Source organism: Struthio camelus, chromosome 16 (assembly GCF_040807025.1).
Source record: "Struthio camelus isolate bStrCam1 chromosome 16, bStrCam1.hap1, whole genome shotgun sequence".
Lineage (NCBI taxonomy): Eukaryota > Metazoa > Chordata > Aves > Struthioniformes > Struthionidae > Struthio > Struthio camelus.
In genome coordinates, this window is record NC_090957.1 from 9,811,950 (window position 1) to 9,833,114 (window position 21,165).

The 21,165-nt window shown below is 45.1% G+C and overlaps 1 protein-coding gene across 10 annotated transcripts in view; it reads right to left on the reverse strand.

Moving 5' to 3' along the window:
• Positions 1–21,165, reverse strand: part of MTMR4 (myotubularin related protein 4) — a 60,885-nt gene that overhangs the window by 21,863 nt on the left and 17,857 nt on the right. For 6 of the 10 annotated variants that reach the window (XM_068909437.1, XM_068909438.1, XM_068909439.1 and 3 more), the window contains 5 exons: positions 16,553–16,625; positions 4,920–5,009; positions 2,191–2,307; positions 1,421–1,503; positions 954–1,120 (listed from right to left, as the gene is read on the reverse strand). In XM_068909437.1, coding sequence (XP_068765538.1) covers positions 954–1,120; positions 1,421–1,503; positions 2,191–2,307; positions 4,920–5,009; positions 16,553–16,555 — 460 coding nt within the window. In that variant the 5' untranslated portion in view covers positions 16,556–16,625. Of the gene's footprint in view, positions 1–953; positions 1,121–1,420; positions 1,504–2,190; positions 2,308–4,919; positions 5,010–7,932; positions 8,319–14,053; positions 14,245–16,552; positions 16,626–20,128; positions 20,255–21,165 lie in introns of those variants that run through there. The other 4 variants (XM_068909436.1, XM_068909435.1, XM_068909441.1 and 1 more) reach the window with 3 other exon arrangements.

Consider the following 21,165-nt stretch of genomic DNA (forward strand, 5'->3'; position numbering starts at 1 on the left):
CGATATAAATATTGAAAAGCTCTTGGCTTCATTCATACCCTGTGGCACCAATTGCCACAGGTAAATTTATTTAGGCTAGAGAATAATATTTTCTCTAAAGAAAAGACACCAAGTATCTCCTAATTTCTTGTGTCTGAGACAGGGAAAGAACATGGACTTTACCTTTCCTCTACTAGCTTCTTTTCAGTACTTCTCTTCTGCCATTCTATTCATCCCCCCTTCCCTCCATATCAGCCTGTGTATGGACATTTCATTTGTTTTTGCTCCTCTTATACCAGCACATTTCTCAGTTTAAAGCTAGGTTTATCGTTCATTTTAATCCCCTTTTATTCACGCTGAAACAGTTTAAAAGACAAATCAACTGTAAGTGAACAAGTGAACAAGTTCAAGAGAGGGCAAATTGTTGATCCACAGGAGGGCACCGTGACAATATTGGTATTATTTTTATGCGTTCAAATGTTTTACTTTTGCCTGTGTACGAACGAACCACTTCTCTGCAGACCTGATCGCAGGGATGTCATGGCATTTCTAGGTGTAGGAGAAGAGATGTAGACCGAATCATATTAATTATGCTGCCTCAAAGTTGATTACATTTACCATCCAGAGACAAGATTGCTTGATCTCTCATCATCATTACAATGAAAGTACTGATGTATGGGGTGTTTTCTTCATTCACAAAGAGAAAGGAACAGGAGGCTTATCTGTTGCTGGCTTAAGGGCTCCTTATTGCGATTAGTATTATTCTTTTTACTGTGCTTATTATCCAGCTACATCCAGACATCAGCTGAATATCTTGGTAATCTGGGGCCATTTACTGTATGCCCTTGAACAAGATGGACTTGGGCTATTGTCACAGCAGAATGTAATAGACAGCAATGACTTATGAACAATGGCTCAATTTATATATGCTGCTCTTCTGAACAGAGCAGCATGGTGACAGGCCACAAGGTTACCTGGACGGCAGAGATGTGCATGTTGATCCTCCTCATCAACACAGACTCCTAAGCACCACGCATGGTAGGCAAACGCAAAGAGGTCCTCAGGCTTAGCAGGGCGGGCAATGGCTCGAGTCAGCCTCTTCAGCCACTCCTGGCACTGCTTAAAGGTGGAAAAATGGCACCTGCAAACACATATGTATGCCATACTCAGCAAGTACATAAATCCAGCCAAGATACACAGACAGGGAGCTCTAGTCCGTGCAACAGGAAAAAGGAGTAAAACATTAAATCTTAGGAAAAAAAAAACCTCACACAACAAAAAATACCACACACACACACAGAGAGAGAGAGAGAGAGAGAAACCTTGGCCACAAACAGCTCTTTGAGGGCTTGATTCCAGTAGCAATGTAGGGGGAGATGCCAAAACTGATCACGGCAACTGGCTTGCAGTGGTCTGTACACTACAGCAATAAAACAGATACCTGATTACTTTGGAGTCCTTGCAGACAATGTGAAGCTGGAACATATCTCGGCACTCCACACTTTCCATCATCCTCAAAGGCACCTGCAATGGATAGATGTAGGTCATGACAAGTCATACCATGATAACAGTCATGTCAGCATTGCCCTTAGTTCCATTAGGCCCAGTCACGGCTCTATGAACAATCATCAGCGTCTAGTTAACACTAGAAATCCACTCCCAGGTTTATGAACCTTCATGATCCAGCCTTCTCCAAGAAGTACTACTCTGATTCCTCTTCTGTCCCTGGGCCATCTCTCATTATGGGCCAGTTGTTGACTAAATGACATCCACACAAGCAGAGGAAACCCCTAAACCAAACAAAGGCGGCAATAAAAGACAGCAAGCCAAGAAACAGTGAGAGAAAGCCTCAGATTCCTACTAGCTGACTCTCAAAAGGCTGGCCTCAGTGTAAAAGAAGTCCCACATAGGCTGGCCTCCAAGACACCTTAACAGTCTTAAAAACCCCAAGTTTAGCGCTTAAATGAAAAAAGAACCACAAGGGAAAGACCTGATTATCATCCACAGAACCACACCAGTACAGCAGTCTTCACGTCATGCAGCAGCAGGACAGCAGCTACATGGCCAGCAGTAACAAGCGAGAACATCAGGCTTGGCGTCTTTCAAGAGGCACAGCTCTTGTGCCACAGATCATGGAAGTAGGTTTTGGCCCACTGAGATACCCCAAGGGATTATGGTTCAAGCAGCAAGGAACAGGAGATCGAGACTTACATTGATCACAGAATCCTTAAATTTGATGTGAAGCCGGTAGTTGGAAATGGCGATCACAGCATCATTTGCATGGCCAAGATACTCCACTCCCTCACCCTGCAACACAGTGAACGGGACCTGGAAGAGAGACATCACTAATTCAAGACATATGCAGAGTATTTTGTGCACCGTAAATGCCAAGAGCCACTCTTCTTATTGCCTCTGCAACACACCTTCGGTGGGAGATCAGTAACAGTAATGTGCTTTTTGTGCCCTGCTAAGAGCAGACAACAGCACAAAAGCAGACGGGTACCCGCTCTCCAGTCTCACGTGACAAATCTTCCACAGGTGCCTCAGGAAATACTGAGCAACTACTGAGACTCAGATGATTACCTGCAGAGGAAAGGTGTACAGCGCAAACGCCGTGTATGTTGTCTGCAGGCATTTGGCAGTGAGGGTATCGCGTGGCGGGAGAGGAAGTTATGGTCCCTTTTAGGCAGGGCAAGCACAACTGCCACAAGCAGCGTGACAAAGGATATCAACCTCGGATACAGCTCAGGCCTAGAAAGAGCCCTCTTTGGGAGGTGCTCTGTACAGCTCCAGACAGCACCTGATGAAATCAGAATAATTTGCCTCAAGGCAGAGTCACATGATCCCGCTGTGACATTTAAATTAATGAGACTACTAGCAGCATCATGAGACCCACTGGTCCAAGCCAAGGCAAATAAACGAATCAAAGTTTTGCCCAATGTCTGCTAGCAAGGCTGTGATGGAATCTCTATACGTAGTTATTTGTATGACTGTGATGGAGTTATTGGCGTTAGCAAAAATAACTAAAAAAAAAAATCTATATAACAGATACACCAAGTGTCTGTCTGTCTTTTCCCTATCAGCCAGGACATGCTCTAGCTATTTTTAAAACAGGAGATCCTGGTAGACAGCCAAGTTTAATGGTTTTTTTTTTTCTTGTATTAAAAAGAAGGCAGACCAGGCTAAAATTCATCCAGTCTCTTTTCCTTTCCATCCTTCTTTTGTGCCCCCTTTTCCTTAACTAAGTAAAGTTAAAGTTAAAGTTTCCTTAGCTAAGCAAAGTAAAGCTAGCTAAAGAAAGCTAAGCTTCATTGTTCCCTGGATGCCACCTACACTAGGTGATTTCAGTAACCAATTAGCAAAAATGTCACAAAGATTTATCATTTCAGCCAAAGCCTCTTACTTGCCAGACGGGTCATTTGATGAAACAATTCATTATACTGTAATTAGAACAAGTCTGACCATGTTGCCATTTCTAAGCTATTTCTATGGCTTTGGTATAGGCTGCCTAAAACCAGAATTTCCTGGATTCCAGATTTTATGCGGCAATCATACTAACAATTTCTCCCTTCCTAAGTTACTTGTAGATGTTAATAACCCTCAAGTGGCACCTGTCTGAAAACTGTTTAGAAATTTTAATTATCTGACATTAAGAAACTGTATTCTCTTTATTTCTGCAGTTTACTTTGCATGCTTGCCAACACCGTTTTTAGTTGGCCTGGTTCTTGTGCTCATGCGCCTCTTTCACACAGAAACAGAAGGGAGAGAGATTCTTTAAAAAATAGCATGGTAAAATTGACAGAGGGAAATCCTGGAATAAACTTGCAGATGCCTGAACACAGTTTGTTACCAAGTCAATGGTGTCTTTTTAGATTTCACTTCATATTAAGATAGTAACAATTTATTGAATGTAAATTCCCATTTGGGAGGGGTCAACTTTGAGGTCCTTCATGCAGAAGACCGAAGCAGGTTATGCTCTTTTCCAGGTGGTCTCAGCTCAGAATCATCTTAGAGAATTTGCCTTTCAAAAACTATAGAGCTGCAGCCTTGACTCCGTGCTTCTGTGCCCCTTCGCAGTCTGCGGGCACTTGGCATGTTTCCTCCACAGTCAATCCTCCAGTTGCCACACTTCAGTTCTTGCTTTTATCCGGATCACCATTTACCAAGATGCTGCCAGTCACAGAGCAAACTCAAATACTGCAGCAACCATAAGACCACACAGCGTGAGCTTGGCTAGAGCCACAGGAGGAGGAGAATGAGCACTGGGACAAGATGGCAGTAGACGATGTTAAAGGAAGTAAGAAACACCAGGAGGTTTCAGCTCCCACAATCCAGACTACTATCGTTGCCGCACAACAGCAACTGTACCCGGGTCTTTTTGAAGGGCTTTTTGCAGCAGGAGGCTGGCACCATAAGGAGGTTTCTCTTTCCAACAGCTCTGCAGCAGGAAAATGCTAGGAGCAACGTATATTCGGGCTAGATCAGCTGTTACAATATGGCATGCTATTGCCATACAGAGCACAATCTAGCTCCAATATTCTACCTGTCCCAGAGAGGGCTTATCTCTGCAGCAGTGTCACACAGTGCCACACAGTGTCATAATTTCTCGTTGTCAGCACAGGCAGAGGACAGGGAGTACCCAGAAAAGCTCTGTGCTGCATCATATTTTGCCATACTTCCAAGCGTCAGAGGCAATGCTGTACAAATCACAGCATCCTCGCAGGGCTGGAAAGGCAGCGCCAGGAAGAGGAACAGTACAGCCGTCAGCAGCCTCCATACACGCACCAGGAGCCATCAACCTGAATGTGACCTATAGCACTGATGAACCTGCGGCCTCCAGAACATATCTTAGACTGGAAGCGCTCTCAGGTTTCACGCTACGAAAAAATTAAGCCTGCTGCATCCCAAAGCGGTTGGTTTCAGTTTTCTTACTTCCTTACCTGCAATGACTCTTCCTCTTTCACAAGCTCTTTCGGAGGGAACAAGTCCTTGGCCTGGATATACTCCAAACTGGGAGGGCCTTCCTCACCCTGCATGGCAAATAAAATAAACATTGAGAGACTGGCCCCAGCCTCCACTTCAGTACATGAGATGAAAAAAAGCAAAATCCAGGCTCCTGGATCCTCCTGGCACCCTGATACACTCCCTGAAATGCCTGTTCTGCCTTAGGACAGGACCCCTCTGACACTGCAGGACCCCAGTAATTTTTCCTGTTGTTGCAAATAGCCTGACACAATGATAAATCTTAAGCAGCTAAGTCAAGGCTCTTCCAACAGCCAAACAGCTATACCTCAATGATGCACAAGGGCTCAGCACATCAGATTGATATGACAGTATTTTCTTCAGTCACGTCAAAGGTTACCCCGATTACCTTTATTGTGGAATCACAGCAGAATCTCCGTAACACAGAGGGTTTCCATCTATATTCTGACTTCTACCTACTCTTTTCCCCTGTTACTTTCATAAAGAACTCTGTTATGGGAGTTTTTGTTTTTGCTCTTAGCCAAAGAAATCTGGGAAGCTTTCTGAAGCTTCTTGAAGCTTTCTGAAGAGATTACAAAATGTGAAATGTAACCCCACAACCATTGCATATAAGCACATCCAATTCACAACATGCACTACTGATTGTTGACAACCCCAAAGTAGGGTATTTTTCCTCAGGGCAGCTGAAAACGTCTAACCTTGCTGAGATGGAAACTCTGGAAATCCCATAAAAGCCTCAAAGAAGTGGTCTAGGAGGACATGGAGCTGGGAGGCAAGCACTACAGAACAATGTTGGGAAATGAACTGCCAGGGGAGCATAGGTAGAATTTCCTTTATGAGTCTAACACTAATGTGAGAGAAGTAACACGATTTGGGCTTCCTCCACGTTTGGCAGCCAATCTACCGGTCTCCTAATTTCAAAAAGTAATGACCCGCTATCCCTGGAAAAGTGGACAACAGCATCTCAATTTGGGCCTTGTGACTCTTCAGGCACTTCTGAAATCCCAGTCCTAATGTTTAGCTGACTCTCATCCATATTCTGCCAAACTACCAACTCGTTCCACAAATAAGCAGCTATCCAGACACTTAACGCAGACGTCCATTGCTGAGGATCAAGAACGGTATTGATTTGACATGTTGAAGTATGTCAGTGTAGGAACACTTTCTTCAGAATCCCTCTTAAAAGCTAGTTCCTTCTACAATCTCCCAAGTCTATTCTAATTACAGATCCACTACAAGATCTAGCATTTATTAGGAAAATGCCCAGTTCTGTAAGCATTGAACAACAAACATTTGAAATAAAATACCTTTCCACAGCTAAGTCATTTGGGCTAGAATCCCAAATTTTGATCCGAGGACCCTACCCTTCTGGCTTGCTTACATTTAAAATGATGCCAAATCACCTCATGTTTTCATTGGAGATTAAAAAGAAACTGATTCCAGCATTCCCTTGCACGGTCAGTATTGAACGTTAGACTCGGAAGTATCCTCCTCTTCTGAAGGCTCAGACTGTGGCCCCAAATGCTCCACAAAAGCAGAGCGCTTCTAGCGGATCCATCGTCCTGGGACAATGATTGGACCTATCAGCAGCACGCATCTGTGGAGGCCCGGATGGGTCAAGGCTGACAGACACTCACACCTCATTGCCCACTAGCACAACCCAGTCTGAAGCAGTCCCTGGATATCAAATGTGGAGTGGCGAGAACCTCAGCCTGCCTCCTTGGGAGCTGCTGCAAACACACAGTGGGTTCCAAAGAGGTACCTGCGCACATGCTGTCTGTCTAGCAAGTATGAAACGCATCATCAATCCCCGCTGTAAGCAAAGTCACTTACCCACTTCCTTACCCACTCACCAGGCACCCATGCACAGCTAAGAAGGGTGCAGGGAGATGCATCCGCTCCACTAGCTACTGGTTACGTGCAGTGGAAGCTCTCTGGAGACCACAGGGGAATCAGGGGCCTTGCATACCGCTGGCTAGCTCAGATATCGAGCTAGGAGTCCAGGAGAGCACAAAGGAAAGGTGGAGTGCTGTGAGCTGGTGTATCAGTGCACACAAGCAGCCAAGGAGCAGAGAGAGCCTCTTCTCCAGTCACCACTTTGCAGCTCACAAAGAAATCCCCGCCAGCAGCAGTAACTGGAACAGAGCAGCCCGTGATCTCTCCACTGGTGTCCTTCACGTCTTTCCAGCATGCAGCCTTAGATAGGCAGGGAGCTCAGCGTCTCATCCTGCCACAATCCCTTCCTGGGGAATCAACAGGGTGGGGATCTCAGGACCCCTCTCCTTTCACAACCCTGTGAATCCTTCATGCCCAAACTAATCCTTTTGGCCACAAGACCTTCTGAGGAGCTTTCTGTGGGAAGAGGTCTCTGATCTCCTCTGAGCATAACTCCTTTTCCAGAAGGTATCAAAGGCAGGGAGCTCAGGACCCACTCCTACTGTTAAGCCTTCCCAGCAGTGTCAGTATGGCAGAGCGTCTTGCATACTCTTTCATATTCCTTTCTTGGATGGTGCAGTTAGGGTAAGAGCACAGAGATCCCCTGGGGTCTGCTGCTCTCACATGGTAATTTTCCAGCTACAGGCAGGGACCAGCTGGAGCCTACGTGGCACAGCACACTCATTTGGGCCTTCCGGCTGATTCAAACCACCGGGCCAGTCACTGCTGTGCCCTTGGGCCCAGGCAGGGGAGCAGCACAGGAATGACGGGGACCATGGCTTCTCCCAGGAGCATGTGGATTCAAAGAGGAGAGGATTCCCCCTTCACAAAGGGCAGGCCACCAGGACACAGCAGCACATCAAGCCAGGCAGATCCAGAGCAGGGAGGATCTGCAGGGAGCCGAGCCTCAAGGACAGGCCAGATCTGGGGCAGCTGGCTCAACCTGGGAGCTGATGAGAAAAGCTGGCTTACAGCCCTGCTTGCAGACAAGGAGCAGACAGGCTGCAGGGAAGAGAGAAGAGAAAAAGCACTTACAAAGCAGTTGAGCATGGAGCAGGAGACACGGCCTGGCAGACTCATGTTCATTTCCAGAGGCGGCAGCTGGGCCGGGCACACACAAGCAGCATCTCCTTTCGCCGGCCCTTTGCTGCTGCCTGCAGCGGCTCCGAAACAGTCACACACTGATCAGCGCAGCTTACCCACTCCTCCGCGAAGGGCAGGAGCATCCCTGCTGCAAGCGGCCGGAGCAGGTGCGCCCGCTGCTTCGGCTGCTGCTGACAATGGAGGGAGGGAGGGCGGAGGACGGCCAGACTCCACCTACCTCCGAAGGAAGCAGAGTACTGCTCTGCCATCTAAGTGTCTCCCTGCCAGACTAGACAGAAAATGGAGAAACCGACAGAGCCAGCCTGAAGGGATCACCCCTCCTCTCCCCCTCCCGTGCGGAGCTGGCATCCTGCTGACACGCGGATCCCAAAGACACACACCCCCTTTTCGCAGGGCTGCGAGCAGAGAAGCTTGCTGGGAGATGCAGTCCGGCGTGCAGCGCTCCTCCCCAGCAGCACCTGCCACACGCCTTGTGCCGCACTGATGGCGCGTGCAGGAATGTGCAGAACAATAGCAGCAAAGCAGCTTTGTGCACCAGCAGCAAGCCTTCCTCCCCAGCATGCACTTGGGGCTCAGGTGCTGGCTGCTGCTTTCGGACATCCAGCCCTAGAAGCCGGGTCCCCTGCTGCAAATCATTGCTTATTATCCTCCTGGCAGCACGGCAGCTCCTTCAAGTCCTTTCCACAGGGTCAGGAAAGGAAGGACAAAGAGACTGTTGTCCCACTTCCACAACCTGCAGGCTTTGCTAAAATATTCCTGAGCCTTTAAGTTATTCCTCCCCAGGAGCTCCTGTGTATACAATGGGATTAGCTGGATGTTTTCAGCTCCTGCCAGCACTAGAACACCTGTGCTCATGTGCTGGTGTAGACTAGACTTCATGGGGCCGCCAGCAGCCCTTTCCTATCACTTGGACAGTTAGCTCCAATGGGAAGTTTCACTAAATCCAGTTTAGCAACGCTTGCGGACAATAAGGAAATGCCTTTGCTGCAGGAAACGCTGTGGGGCTGAACGCATAGCTCCTTGCTCTGGTCCCTCAAGAGCTGTTGTTAGTCAAGGCCATGAGCAAACAGCAAGTTCCCTAGCTCACAGCTGAGTCCATCTCAGAAACCATACTGAGCGCAGCCTCTCAGAAAATATGACATCTCCATCTCTATTACCAGCTGCGATTCTGCCCTCTACGTCCTACTGTTGAGGAGGCAGCTGGGATTATCTTGGTTCTTCTACCTTAACACCTCAGTTCAGGCATCAGCAGCTCCTGACAGAGAAAACTGACAGTGAATAGGATCCCTGTTCCAGACGATTTTCCTGGCGGCTGCACTGGAAGCCAAAGGGTAAGAATCAGAGCCCTAGGGCGTTCTATACAGTTTGGTGACAGAGATCAACATGCATAAGACAGAAATAAGGACGAAAAGTGAGAATTTTTTGCTCAAAAAGCAAAAGAAAAAAGCCTAGCCCTTCATTAATCCTCAGAAGGCCAGGCCCAATCATACTAGCTCTTCCACTCTGAGACAACAGCACCCCATCAAAACAGAACACCACCTGCAGCCATTAAGCTCCTCACATACCTGGTGGCCCCACAGTCACCAACAGACAGCTCTAATTAGCAATACCAAGAGCATCTCAAGAGGTCTTCTCAAGTCAGATAAAGGATTCGGGCATTTCTCCACAGAAAACTGAAAGGTTAAATTACTCTGAGCTGCCTTGCTCAAGAGACAGCTTTGCAATACCCAGGACTGCTGCCTTTTGTCACTGCAGGGCACCAATGCCCAGGCAAAAGCTGTTCAGAAACCAAAAATACAGACTACCCCAAAGTCCACAAAGTCACGCAGGCTATGCTGTTGAGATGCTGAAGGAGAAAAGTCTTAAAAGAAAATGCTACCATGCCTGGTAGCATGCTCCCCACCCTGGCTCCACCATTTATGTGGTGGCTGTTACCTGGGTGGACGGCACACGCTACCCAGCCCCAGGGGCACTCGACTCCAGCCGGTACCCACAGGCTCTTCTGTGATACAATTGCTGAGCCCTACACAGGAGACACGTACAGCCCTGCATGTATTTGCATTACACAGAAAGTCAACATATAATGAGAACAGAGGTTTGTTGTCAAGGTTACTGATTTGTAACTTGTTATACTTGGCCAAATCTGAGCACCAGGAGTGGTGTCTTGCTTCCCTCAGGTCCTCCTTGCAGGCAAATGCCAGCAGTCTGCTAAAAAACAGAAGTAGAAGGTGGTAGAAATCTTTCGCTCTAGAAAAAAAGTGTAGCTATAAAAGCTCCAAAACAGACTTTTTCTGACATATATCAGGAGAAAAAGTAAGAAAGTCAATAATAGCTGAAACACAGAAGTATCTTAGGTAGAGTCAGAGCATACATTGCTTTTTAATATCTTGAGCGTATACAGCATGAGCGGTGTTTCTAACACATGAGAGAGAAAAAAAAAAAAAACTGGACAAGTAGGAGATCTGCTCTGACCTCTGGTGAGGTTTTTAGGACTGGCTGGTCAAGATGGCATGTGCAATTCAGGGCCTGTCACAGGACTGACTGTTACCAGCTAGGGTTGCTAAGGGACCTTGACAGCTCCAAGTTGCAGCTGGGCACAGTTAAAAGGTTGATGGCTCTCACCTGCGCTGCTCCTCCCTTCCCTCCATGCGTCTCTGCTTGCACGCTGCAGGCCTCAGAGCCCTGCAGGTAAACCTCTTTAAGGTCCCGGGAGGGATTTGGAAGCTCTGAAATAGCATGCTGCTTGGTAAAGACAGGATTGGTGCTTGAGGGGCCATCCTGCAGCCTCCAGGGGAGAAGATATTCCCTAAGTGGACGTGCCTGCATGCACCAGGAACCTGGTCTACAAAAGGGGAATTCACAAGGGCAAACGGCCATTTGCTCCCACACATCTAGGGAATCTTTACTCAGAGCAGCCACCAAGATGCTAAAATCTCTCGTGGCCTGGAGCCAGTCAACCCACTGAATTATATTCTTTTGTCAAAGGCAAGGCTCATTCTTCCACAAGACAGGTGAAAAGCACGGTTCGAAGAGCAGCTAGCACCTGCACTGCACAGTCACCTCTTAGCAACCTGTCCTCCTTTGTGGGTCTACAGCACAATCTCCTGTCCTCACAAATGACAAGCCATCCCAGCAAAGATCTTCAGTGCCCCACAAAGCTTGAATGAAATGCACACATACTGAAGGGGCCCTAATGCCTGGCGAAACACAGGTGCCAGCATGTATCACTAACAGTAAGGTGGAAGCAAGCAGCCAAAAGATGCCACTGCAGAAAAGATCTTTGGTGCCACTGCCACCATCCTGGACTCAAGTTTTTGAATAAAACCATACCCTCCCCAATCCTAATATATCTTTATCCTCCATTTATTTTTGGTACCACAAATAAATTTGCTGTAAATACTCCTCCACTAGACAGAGGGCACCACTTCTATCACTTTTGCATATTAACAGTGCACTTTCAGCACAGTATTGCACTATGAGAGAGTTCCCTTTAGAGAGAAAGGAGGGAAAGCAAGGGGTTATGGAAATGGATGGCAGGGATATGAATCCACAGGCTTGTCCCTGGTAGCGCGTCTGTCATACAGGCTGCCCTGTATGACAGAGAAAAAAAAAAAAAAAAACACACAGGAAAGTCAGCAGAAGGAACCAGCTTTCTCGAGCAGAGGCTCCCATGACATCCAGCAGCAAAAGGATGGGAGCAGGGACAGCCTAACAGCCTATGGCTCCAGAGGTCATGGAGCCTTTGCTGCTGAAGGCTGAGACGCTCCCAGAAGCAGCGGTATTATCCGGGTAGTCTAGCTTATGTCTGTCCAGGCCTGAATATTTTCCGTGAAGATTGAGGTAGGAACTGGGTATCTAGATCTTTTTACAGGTGTGTTGGGAGAAGGAGATGAACTTAAATACAATTTATCTCATCCTGAAAGTTAAAATTTATCCTTCTCTTGCTTAGTGTAGATACTTATATCAGGGTGAGATGAATTGCACCCCGAAGCACGTATTTCTCTCCATTGCCTATATGGGAAACCTAGACAAGCAGATGCAGACAGCTGACTACCTATGGCCAACAGAACTTCTTGTTCTGCCTTCTCTACTTCCGTTCTGGGAAGGGCACCTTTGCTTCAGGTGTTTCTACAAAAATAGTTCATCTCCTCAAAGCCTAAGGAGGTTCTTAGTGAACCGAAAGACTGCTGAGCCACTCGTGTGGCCTCCCAGAAATAAACCCCTAAACTAGTGTGAGGGGGGAGAGAAGCTATTTTATACATAGTGAATCAGGTCCAGGGTGGCAAGCGTCATTTTTTGATCTTTACAGGATCACAGAAGTTACAGATCTAAGAATATTGCGCATTTACTATTTCATCAGAAAGCTGCCCAGAGGCGAGCACATAACAGAAGTATAGAACAAGAATCTTTTGGGAAGAGAGGATGAAAGGATGCAAGTCAAGCGCTAGCAACTTCCACATTCCAGCAAGACAGGAAAAGGGATGGCTAAACTGCAAAACCCCCTCTAGGCTAAAAGTCCTGGTTCCCTCTGAAGGGTGAGAGTCATCATGTAAGTCTACATATCTACAAGTCCCAATATCCACAGCAGCTGTGGAGAACAGGGAATGCTACAGCGGTAGCCATTTGGTGCAGGATAAGAGCTGAGCCCTGAATGTCAGCAGAGTAGAACAGTTTGCACTAACTTACCTACTGGATTAGTTTTAAGTAACATATAAAGGTGCTGGCTGCTTGTTAGAACTTCCATTAGCCAGATTTAAGGATTAAGCCACCACTAGTGCTGTCTTTAAGGACGTTTTCAGCAGCAGCTAGCTTTTGGAGGAAAAAAAATGAGGAGAGTCTGACTACCAAAGCAAAGCTTTTAACTGATGCTAGACTAAGCCTCTGTAGTAACAGAAAGGGCAGAGCAGCTGGTGATCTGTGTTTGGGGTGCTGCTGAGTAAGGTTTTGGGGCATGCCCTTGCAAACTACAAGAAAAAAAAAAGCAAATATTTGGAAAGGAATGGAGAACAAAACAAGAAGTATGGTATAAACTCCAAAGTGGACACAAACCTTGAGTGTTGTTTGATGTTCCAGTCAAAGCATCTCAAAAGGGATACAGTTAAGCTGGAATCGGTCCCGAGAAGGGTGACAAGAACTAAAGATATCAGCCAGCTTCTGTACAGAGAACAGTTCAACAGACTAGAGCTCTTCAAACATCTAAGGGAGGTATGACAGCAATCTACAAAATCAAAGGGCATGGAGAAACTTACAGGCAACACCGCAGTTCACCGTTACTTCCAACATAGGAACTAGGGAGTATGAGATGAAGTGATTAGGGGTAGGTTCACAAACAAAACAAAAGGAGCTACTTCGTGCAATTCAGTAGCACAACTCTTTGCCACAACGTATTGGAACTGTGAACATTAACCTGATTTCAACAAGCAGTTAGGCGAATTCCACAGAAGAAAAAAACCATCAAGGGCTAATAAAACATCAAGAAATTACTGCTGGATTATAAGATTCCCTGAACTGCAATTCCTGACAGGTTGGGAGAGTACACCAGAGACGTTTCACAAAGCTCTCCCACAGGTATTCGCTGCTGGCCCCAATCAGACATGGTATTCAGCTAGATAGGCCTTTAACAGACCCAGCATGGTCTTTTGAATGTTACCTGGAGGGTTTTCTGATATCACGTATATTCACTTCCCATCCTCCCTGCCCTCTCCCAGAGATTCGTGGACTACAGGATCTCAAAGAGCCATAGACCAGGTCTGCTGTTATCCGTTCATCATCTACAGATATTTTATGGCATTCTGAACATTTGTTCCCCTGGGACAGAGGTGAGCACAGTAAGTTCTTTCCACTTCAGTTACTGTGAAACGCAAGAGGTTTTAGCCCTGAGAGCATGAAGCACGACCTTTCTAATTCTGCAAAGGACACTCAGGGAACCAAGTTCTATACGAAACCAAGATTGTTCCGTTGGGCACAGACATCGGCCTCCAGCCTACAGGCAGCTCTGCCTCAACACTGGGAAATTGGAGTATGTTTCCCAATTTCCCATCCCCTCTCTAACCTGGGTATGAAAAGGCATGGCCAGAACCAGCAGGCCTCAGGACAATCTCCAGCTTTAGTCAATTCTCAGTCATGAGCATGCTTGTCTTCAGAAGTTTTGAAATGGACAAATTTTGAGGAGCTGATTGCTTTTGCAGGGATTCAATATGACGAAAAAGCATGGTCCAGACACTTCCAAGATCCCCTGGACTGCTACTGAGTTGTTCCGTTAGAGATGCAAAAGAAAAGGAACACGGTTATCCAGAAGTTAGTTAGCTTCTTCAGTGCTGCCACAACATCTGGAGTGTTCATGTTACATTACAGTAGGAAAGTTTTCTTAAAATAATCTAATTCTATGCAAAGGAAATGGCTATTTTTTTCAGTCATATCCGGATACATTTGCATCAATTTAATCTCTGTCCCATGCAGAGAAATTATTGGGTCTTTAGCACTTTCAACCTGAAATCAGGATCATTCCAAATTGAAGCACAAGAGACATTATCAGGTAATAAAAAGGGTATACTTTCATCTCTCTACTCCAAAACGTGTTATTCTACTTAAAGCATGGCAAAAAGTGCTTTCAAAAGAAAGTCGTTCTTGAAACCAAATCAGGGAGTATGAGAATAGGGGGCTACATCAGAAATGCTGTGTGCACAACTAGTGGAGCTGACAGTTCAGTTAATTTATACAGCAAATTTCACCTTTCTAATCCAGTTGTTAAAAGATCACATGAGGGACAAACACACAGGATTCCCGTTCCTCACTGCTTTTTTGAGCAGTCTGAGGTTCTTTTTGTTTTTGCTTTTTTGTTTTTTTTTTGTTTTTAAGTTTAATATAAATTTTCATATCCTCAGATTGAATTTCCACCTTTTAATTGTTTCCGCTGATCTTCTCTGCACTACTTCCAACTCAGTGATCTGCTTCTGATGGCAGTGAGTGCAAAGCTGATCATACTACTATATTACTGCATTAACGCACAGATTCACTGCCTGCCTACTTTAAAATATAAAGATTGCCACGTCTTGTGTTCAAATTCCTGCTCAGTTTACAACCCTACAGACACTTTTATCACATCTTTCCACATTACTGGTCTCAAGCCTTCTTCTTCTCATCAGATGTGTGTGCATTTTGGATTATTTCTTGCTGGAAGCAAGAGACACATTTTATTGAGGCTTATCAGCAATCTGGCTATTTCAACTGTGTTTCAGTCTCTCCAGACTCTTGTATACCATGCTTTTCTGTCTCAAATTATTTTGAAGTTTCTGCTACTTTGGCATCACTGAAGCATGTTACTAAGATGGTGTTTAATTTTTCATTGAGAGGTGATAAATGAACAGAAGGAAAAAACCCAGCATTAAGTTTTAAAACAAATATAAACTGATTAACCAAGAGAAACTGGCTGGCTATCTCAATAGCCCAAGGAGGCAGAAGAAGATTTAGAAAATTCCAGTCTTATTAAAATATATTGGAAATCAAAACAAATCACAAATCTAAAGATTAATTCATACTACCAACAGCATCTTGTCTGGAGTAATACTTCAGAGTTTTTTATATTATTACATACAATACAGAATACTATAGCACTCCTGTTTCCCATTCTTGTATTCATTCCCACTTCTTGTACCCTGATCTCCTCCACATGGCTCAGTCTCTACTTTGGAAAAAGAAAGAGTTCACGTTAGCAAAGCTTATCATTTCTCACGTTTCAAAACATGCTCTGAAAAACCTGAAAGAACCTGAAAGTATTAGCCTTTATTCTAGAGAGCTGAAGAACGAACTGTAGTACCATTTCATGTCTGTAACTAGGTTCTGGAATCTGAATAAGCATCTCAGGCTGACTAATATCACCATCCCCCATATGGAAAAGCCTACACCAAGCTGAGCTAGCCATGACCTAACACTCTGCCTCTAGACTTGAAACAGTAAAAAAAATCTCCTTTCTTACAATCCATTAATCAATTTTTGATACAGGGAACACCACAAATGATTACACACATGCTACTGAAATCACCCTGCCTCTTTCATTTCAGTCCTTCTCTAAAACCACATAGGCTGGGGTGGGGGGGGAGAGGGATTTAAAAAAAAAAAAAAAAAAGTAAATCAACATGTGTTCTTACCTACATGCAGCACTCCCAGAGTTATTCTTTCATGTACACTCACCTTAACACATAGCCACGCAGTGCAGTGCCACATCCATACTGGGCATCCCCAAAGCTAGATTCCCTCCCATCCATCCAGCCTTGAGGCTTCTCAGCCTGTGCTTGCCAACAAACAGTTACAACACTACCTCCTCTACCTCTTAGCAAGCAATGCTACATGCTTTTTTTTTTTTTTGGTGTAGATCCCTTTCTCCTATTTAGATCACTCCCTTTTTCCCAACCAACCTTCAGTTATGTTCCCCAGTTCAGCTAATGTGAGTGCAGTTCTCAACTCCTCATGAATACATTTAGCAGCAGCACAAGACTCAGAGACACAAAGAACAAAAGACACAAAAGACAGAGAAATTAAAATATGTACTCACCATCCTCAAATACTCTCCAAAGATCTTAGTTCAAGCACAGCTCAGTTTCTTCTTGTTGATCCACTAGACTCACCTAGAGCAAGCAAAAGAGAAGTAAGAGTAGAAGCTTAGGTCAACAGTGACGATACTGCAGTATAAATACATTAAAAAAAAAAAAAAAGAGAGAAGAGAAAGAAAAAAAGGACTGCTTTGCATGATACTACCAAGAACCCAATATCCTCCACTTATCATTGCTAACCTCTATCTAGCGCCCTTTTGAGGAGCTGCTGGAAACCAGGTGCACCATCATGTGGAGACACCAAATTCTTTTGGTCAGTTAGCATATATAGAACATGCAGGACTTGTTACCCATTAAAATATGCTGGCCAGCACACCTTGGGAGCAGGAACAGAGCTTTGGAAGAAGTAATTGTGTGAGAGAGACACAGATGAAGAGACTGGAGTAGATAAGGCTTCTTCCCCATACTCCTCTTTATTTTATTTCCATGGACACTCAAGAAATTAAGCGGCATGCACCTCCAAATCTAGCAAAGGGCAAATCTCAGAAATAACAGTTGGAAAGCTTGTTAACAAGGGAGAAGTATTTCTTTTCATCTTTATGTTACCCAAGAGCAAGAAAAAAGGAACCAGGAAGAAACATTCTTCTTCTAGACAACAGAACAGATGCTCAACTACTGCCTCAAATAGGGGCACCTCATCGAAAGAGAAAAAGCCTTAAAGCTTTCTATAGAAGAACATGCACTGAGGGAGTTGAAGGAAGAAAGACTTGGTCACTTTGGTTCAAGGACTTGGGGAGGATCCTTCTTGATAAGGAATTTGGGTGCTTGGAGAACATCACTGGTATCTGGGGGGGAGGGGAGGGAGAAGGGGAATATCACCTCTAAAATAAATCTCAGCTACCTAGAAAGTGGGGCAGGAAGCAAGCACTCAAAGCACCAGGCAAAAACTAAAACCTACCCTTCTGCTAGCTCACCCCATAGCAACCAGCAGGAGTGCTCACAGAAGGTGTTTTGTAGGGAGAAAAAAGCAACGGGCAGGGTCCTCGTCTGAGATGCTCTCCAAAAGACACTGGAAGGTCCTACAGGTGTTCATGGGATTTGCAGAGAAGAAAAGAGCCTTCCCTTAAATTCTGCCAAGATTCTCCTGGACAGGATCAGTTGCTTAACGACTTCTCTTGTTCATCCAAATTCTGCCTTTGCTGTGCTCTTTCAGCCCCCGCCACAGGACTGGTTGAGTAATTAAACCTTGCAATTGGAAATAAGTTGATCATCCTGTCGCCGTTACATGCGTTGCCTTCTACTGGTGCTGTTCACACAGCTGTGCCAGCTCTTCATCGCGAACATAAGCACCATTCAGATCTGCAAACTTGAATCTCAATAGTTTTTAAGAATAATGTTTTATGAGGGCAGGGGGGAGAGCATTGACCATTTAAGTGTGGGCTAAAGATGGCTTAGACCTCAGTTAAATCCAGGTTCTGACAATTACCAGCAATCAGCAGTATGCCAAAGCGCCACAAATACTCAATGGCTTTGATAGGTTTTGCCACCATTTGGCATAAAGTTTTTTTTCCTCCTTAGACCAAAGACAAATGTCAACAAGAGTAGATTTAAAGAAAAGTAACTAAATATCTCACACAACGTACGGCAGCTGAGGATTACTCCTCCTTCTGCCACTGAGGAATCTGATCAACTGCAAAAAGATTTTCTGAACATCTACTCCGTGCTTTCTTTCCACTCGGGGATTTCTTTCCCACCAGGGAATTAAGTGAGGTTTGGTACCTACATGTCAGAAGGTCAAGCTGAACATCCAGAAGAAATAGTCATTTTTGAAAATCAATTTTTACTGTGAGCAAGAAGCATGCAAATCTTTCAACATTTCTACGGGATGCTGGAGGGAGTTCTCCCCCTATTCCTCTACTTCTTTTCAAAGGCTGCAGCAGTGCCATCAGGTAAGATTAATTACCTTATACTGTCAGTTTGTTTCTCATGGAAGGACAGAGGTAAAGAACAGAAATTTAGAAAGGCTTCACACTTGCACGCTGTGGTTCCCTACATTTAAAAATAGGTTAAGAAATTTCAGGAAAATGTGAAAAAATACAATGGGATCAACCTTTTTCCAAGAAAACAGAAAAGCCAAATACTGCAATATCCCTTTTCAAATCTAGCCTCTTTTCAAATATAAGAATGTTTTTTCTTTCCACTGTTTAGCAACGTGACCATATAGATCAAACTTTATATGAAAAAAAATCTAGCAACTTACAATTTCACTAGGAAGCTTCGCTGAAACTAGTGACTTCCAGATTAGCTGAAAAGTATAACTGGCAAGGGAAGTAAAATGTTAAGCAGGCTTTGTTCATTAATTTGAAGATATCTAAATTATTGATAATACTGAATGACATACGAGTACTTTTTCTGCAGTACACTTTGTACCAATTTATTAAATCTTTGCTAATGGCTACTTCAATTTTTCACTTCCTCTCCTATACAAAAGGAAGCTGATAGTTGTTACAAACTGCAATTCTCTTTCACTACATCATGTTTGAGGATGTTCTTCCTCTCTCTCCCATCCCCCAAGCTATTCTTGAAAGCAAGTTGCCCAAGAGGAAACCAGTTCATTGCGGACGAGACTCTCGTAACTGCATTAGCTAAGCACGCAGGAATGCCGCGTCTCCTCCGCCCCCAAGGGTTTCCTAGTCCCTCGTTCCAAGACGAGCCAGAACAGCAACGCAGCCAAAGGGGTTCCTGAGGATTTATGAGGCGATGGGAACAAGGAGATACCACAAAAATCCAAGCGCTACTCACACTGACAAGGAAAGCCTAGGGCCTCTTGCACTACCAGAACTACATCTGGCCCAGTTAAGCGTCTTCACTCAGTTAAAAGACCCATCTGCTAACCATGCTCTGGTGAAGCTCTAGCAGGTAACTTTACTCAAGTACTTTTGCAGATTCGTATTTCCCTCCACTGATATCCCAAACATATTCCCATTTAAGTTCTCCCTACTTCAGGGCTTACTGTGGTGCTCTTTCTTAAAGAGGCGCCACATTCAACTGGTTCCCCACTCGGCTGTTAAGAGTTTCAAGGCAAGTGGCCTCCAGGCCTCACGCAGAACACGGCAGCTGCCTAGGACTGCTCAGCAATCCCCAGCTCACCAGATCTCCAGGCTGGGCTGGGACACCTACCATCTCTCATTTGAAAGTCAAACATTCAATATTGCAACTGCTCAAGCAACAGTTTCCCATGCAAGATGTTAGATTCCCCCAAAATCCTGCTTATGTGAACAAGACCAGAAACCTCCCTAAAATCTAAGTCATAGGACTCTACCTCTGGTGAAGCCCAGCCAGTGTGAAGGCTGAAGCTGCTGAATTCAAGCAAAGAGGGGACGAGAGACAGGGACAAGGACAAGGATGGGGAGGGAGGGGGAGAGGAAGGAATAAAGCTGGAAAGAAGTTAAAAGAGCACAAACCCCTTTCATGCATGGACTGAAACCAACACCCAGAGTCTCATACTATTCTGCTGTCAGCACACACTTGTGAATCTGGCAAAGCATGGGTTTCGCACCCCACGAGTGGTGGCCCACCTAAGACGACAGCCCACTGCTGCTGTCCATTGCTCAGCTGAAGAGAAGAGCAGGATGGGGCTGACAGTGCTGGTCCTGCTGAAGGACCCAGAGGGTAGCAGGCTGGTGCTGCGTGACAGAACTGGGCTGGGGGAAAGAGAGAAAAGAATCCACTTCGCTTTAATATTTTTATAGCATGTGTCTTGCCCTAGAATTATTAATTGCAGAGCCAAACCATCATATGATAAAGCAGCATCAGAACTGAGATTAAAAAATTGGAATTTGCTCTCCTCTTAGCTCTGTTGTCCATGATTCACACAAACATTTAGTTACACAACAGTGTTATTTCCTCAAGGGATCTTTGCCTTAGTGCAAAGCATGGACAGAGCATCAAGGCCAAAGCACAGTAGGACAGGGAAAGACCATTGTTTTGAAAACCTCTGCCCCCATTTGCTGCAGATGGTAGAAGTGCTGCAGCAAACACAAGCCGGTTGCAAGAGAAGAGCCTTGACAGAGGAACTGAGCTCTGCCTGGAGAACCAGTCCCACCCTCCTCAGCTACGGCTCTCCTCCGGGATGCTCAGCCAGACTTTCCCAGACGATCGTGGGCTATTCTCCATTTTCTGAATTCCAGCTTAAGACCCAAACATCTGATTTGCAAAGTCTGAGTGCTCAGTTAAGTGAAGTGCTACATAAAGTGTACGTGCTCTGGAAAAAACAAAAAAACAAGAAAAAAAACACCAAAGAAAATCCAGACTGTAAAAGCAACTAGGATGTCAAAAATCAGAAAGAAAACACACCTATTCTCTTCTTAGCATCTTCCTGCCTCACAGAGATACTCTGAAAACATAACTGCTTCATAAGCATGTATTTACAGCAGCATCACAGACAAAAAAGCTCATGAAAAGCTTAATAGTTCTGTCTCCAGTATGGCTTGATTAACTATGATGAATTAGGCTTAGGAAACACTGAATAATAAAGAAACGTACAGCCACTCCCTATGAGCGCCTGCTGTTTGCACGCTATGTGCAATAAGGGTCCTTTGGGAGAGGGAAGTAA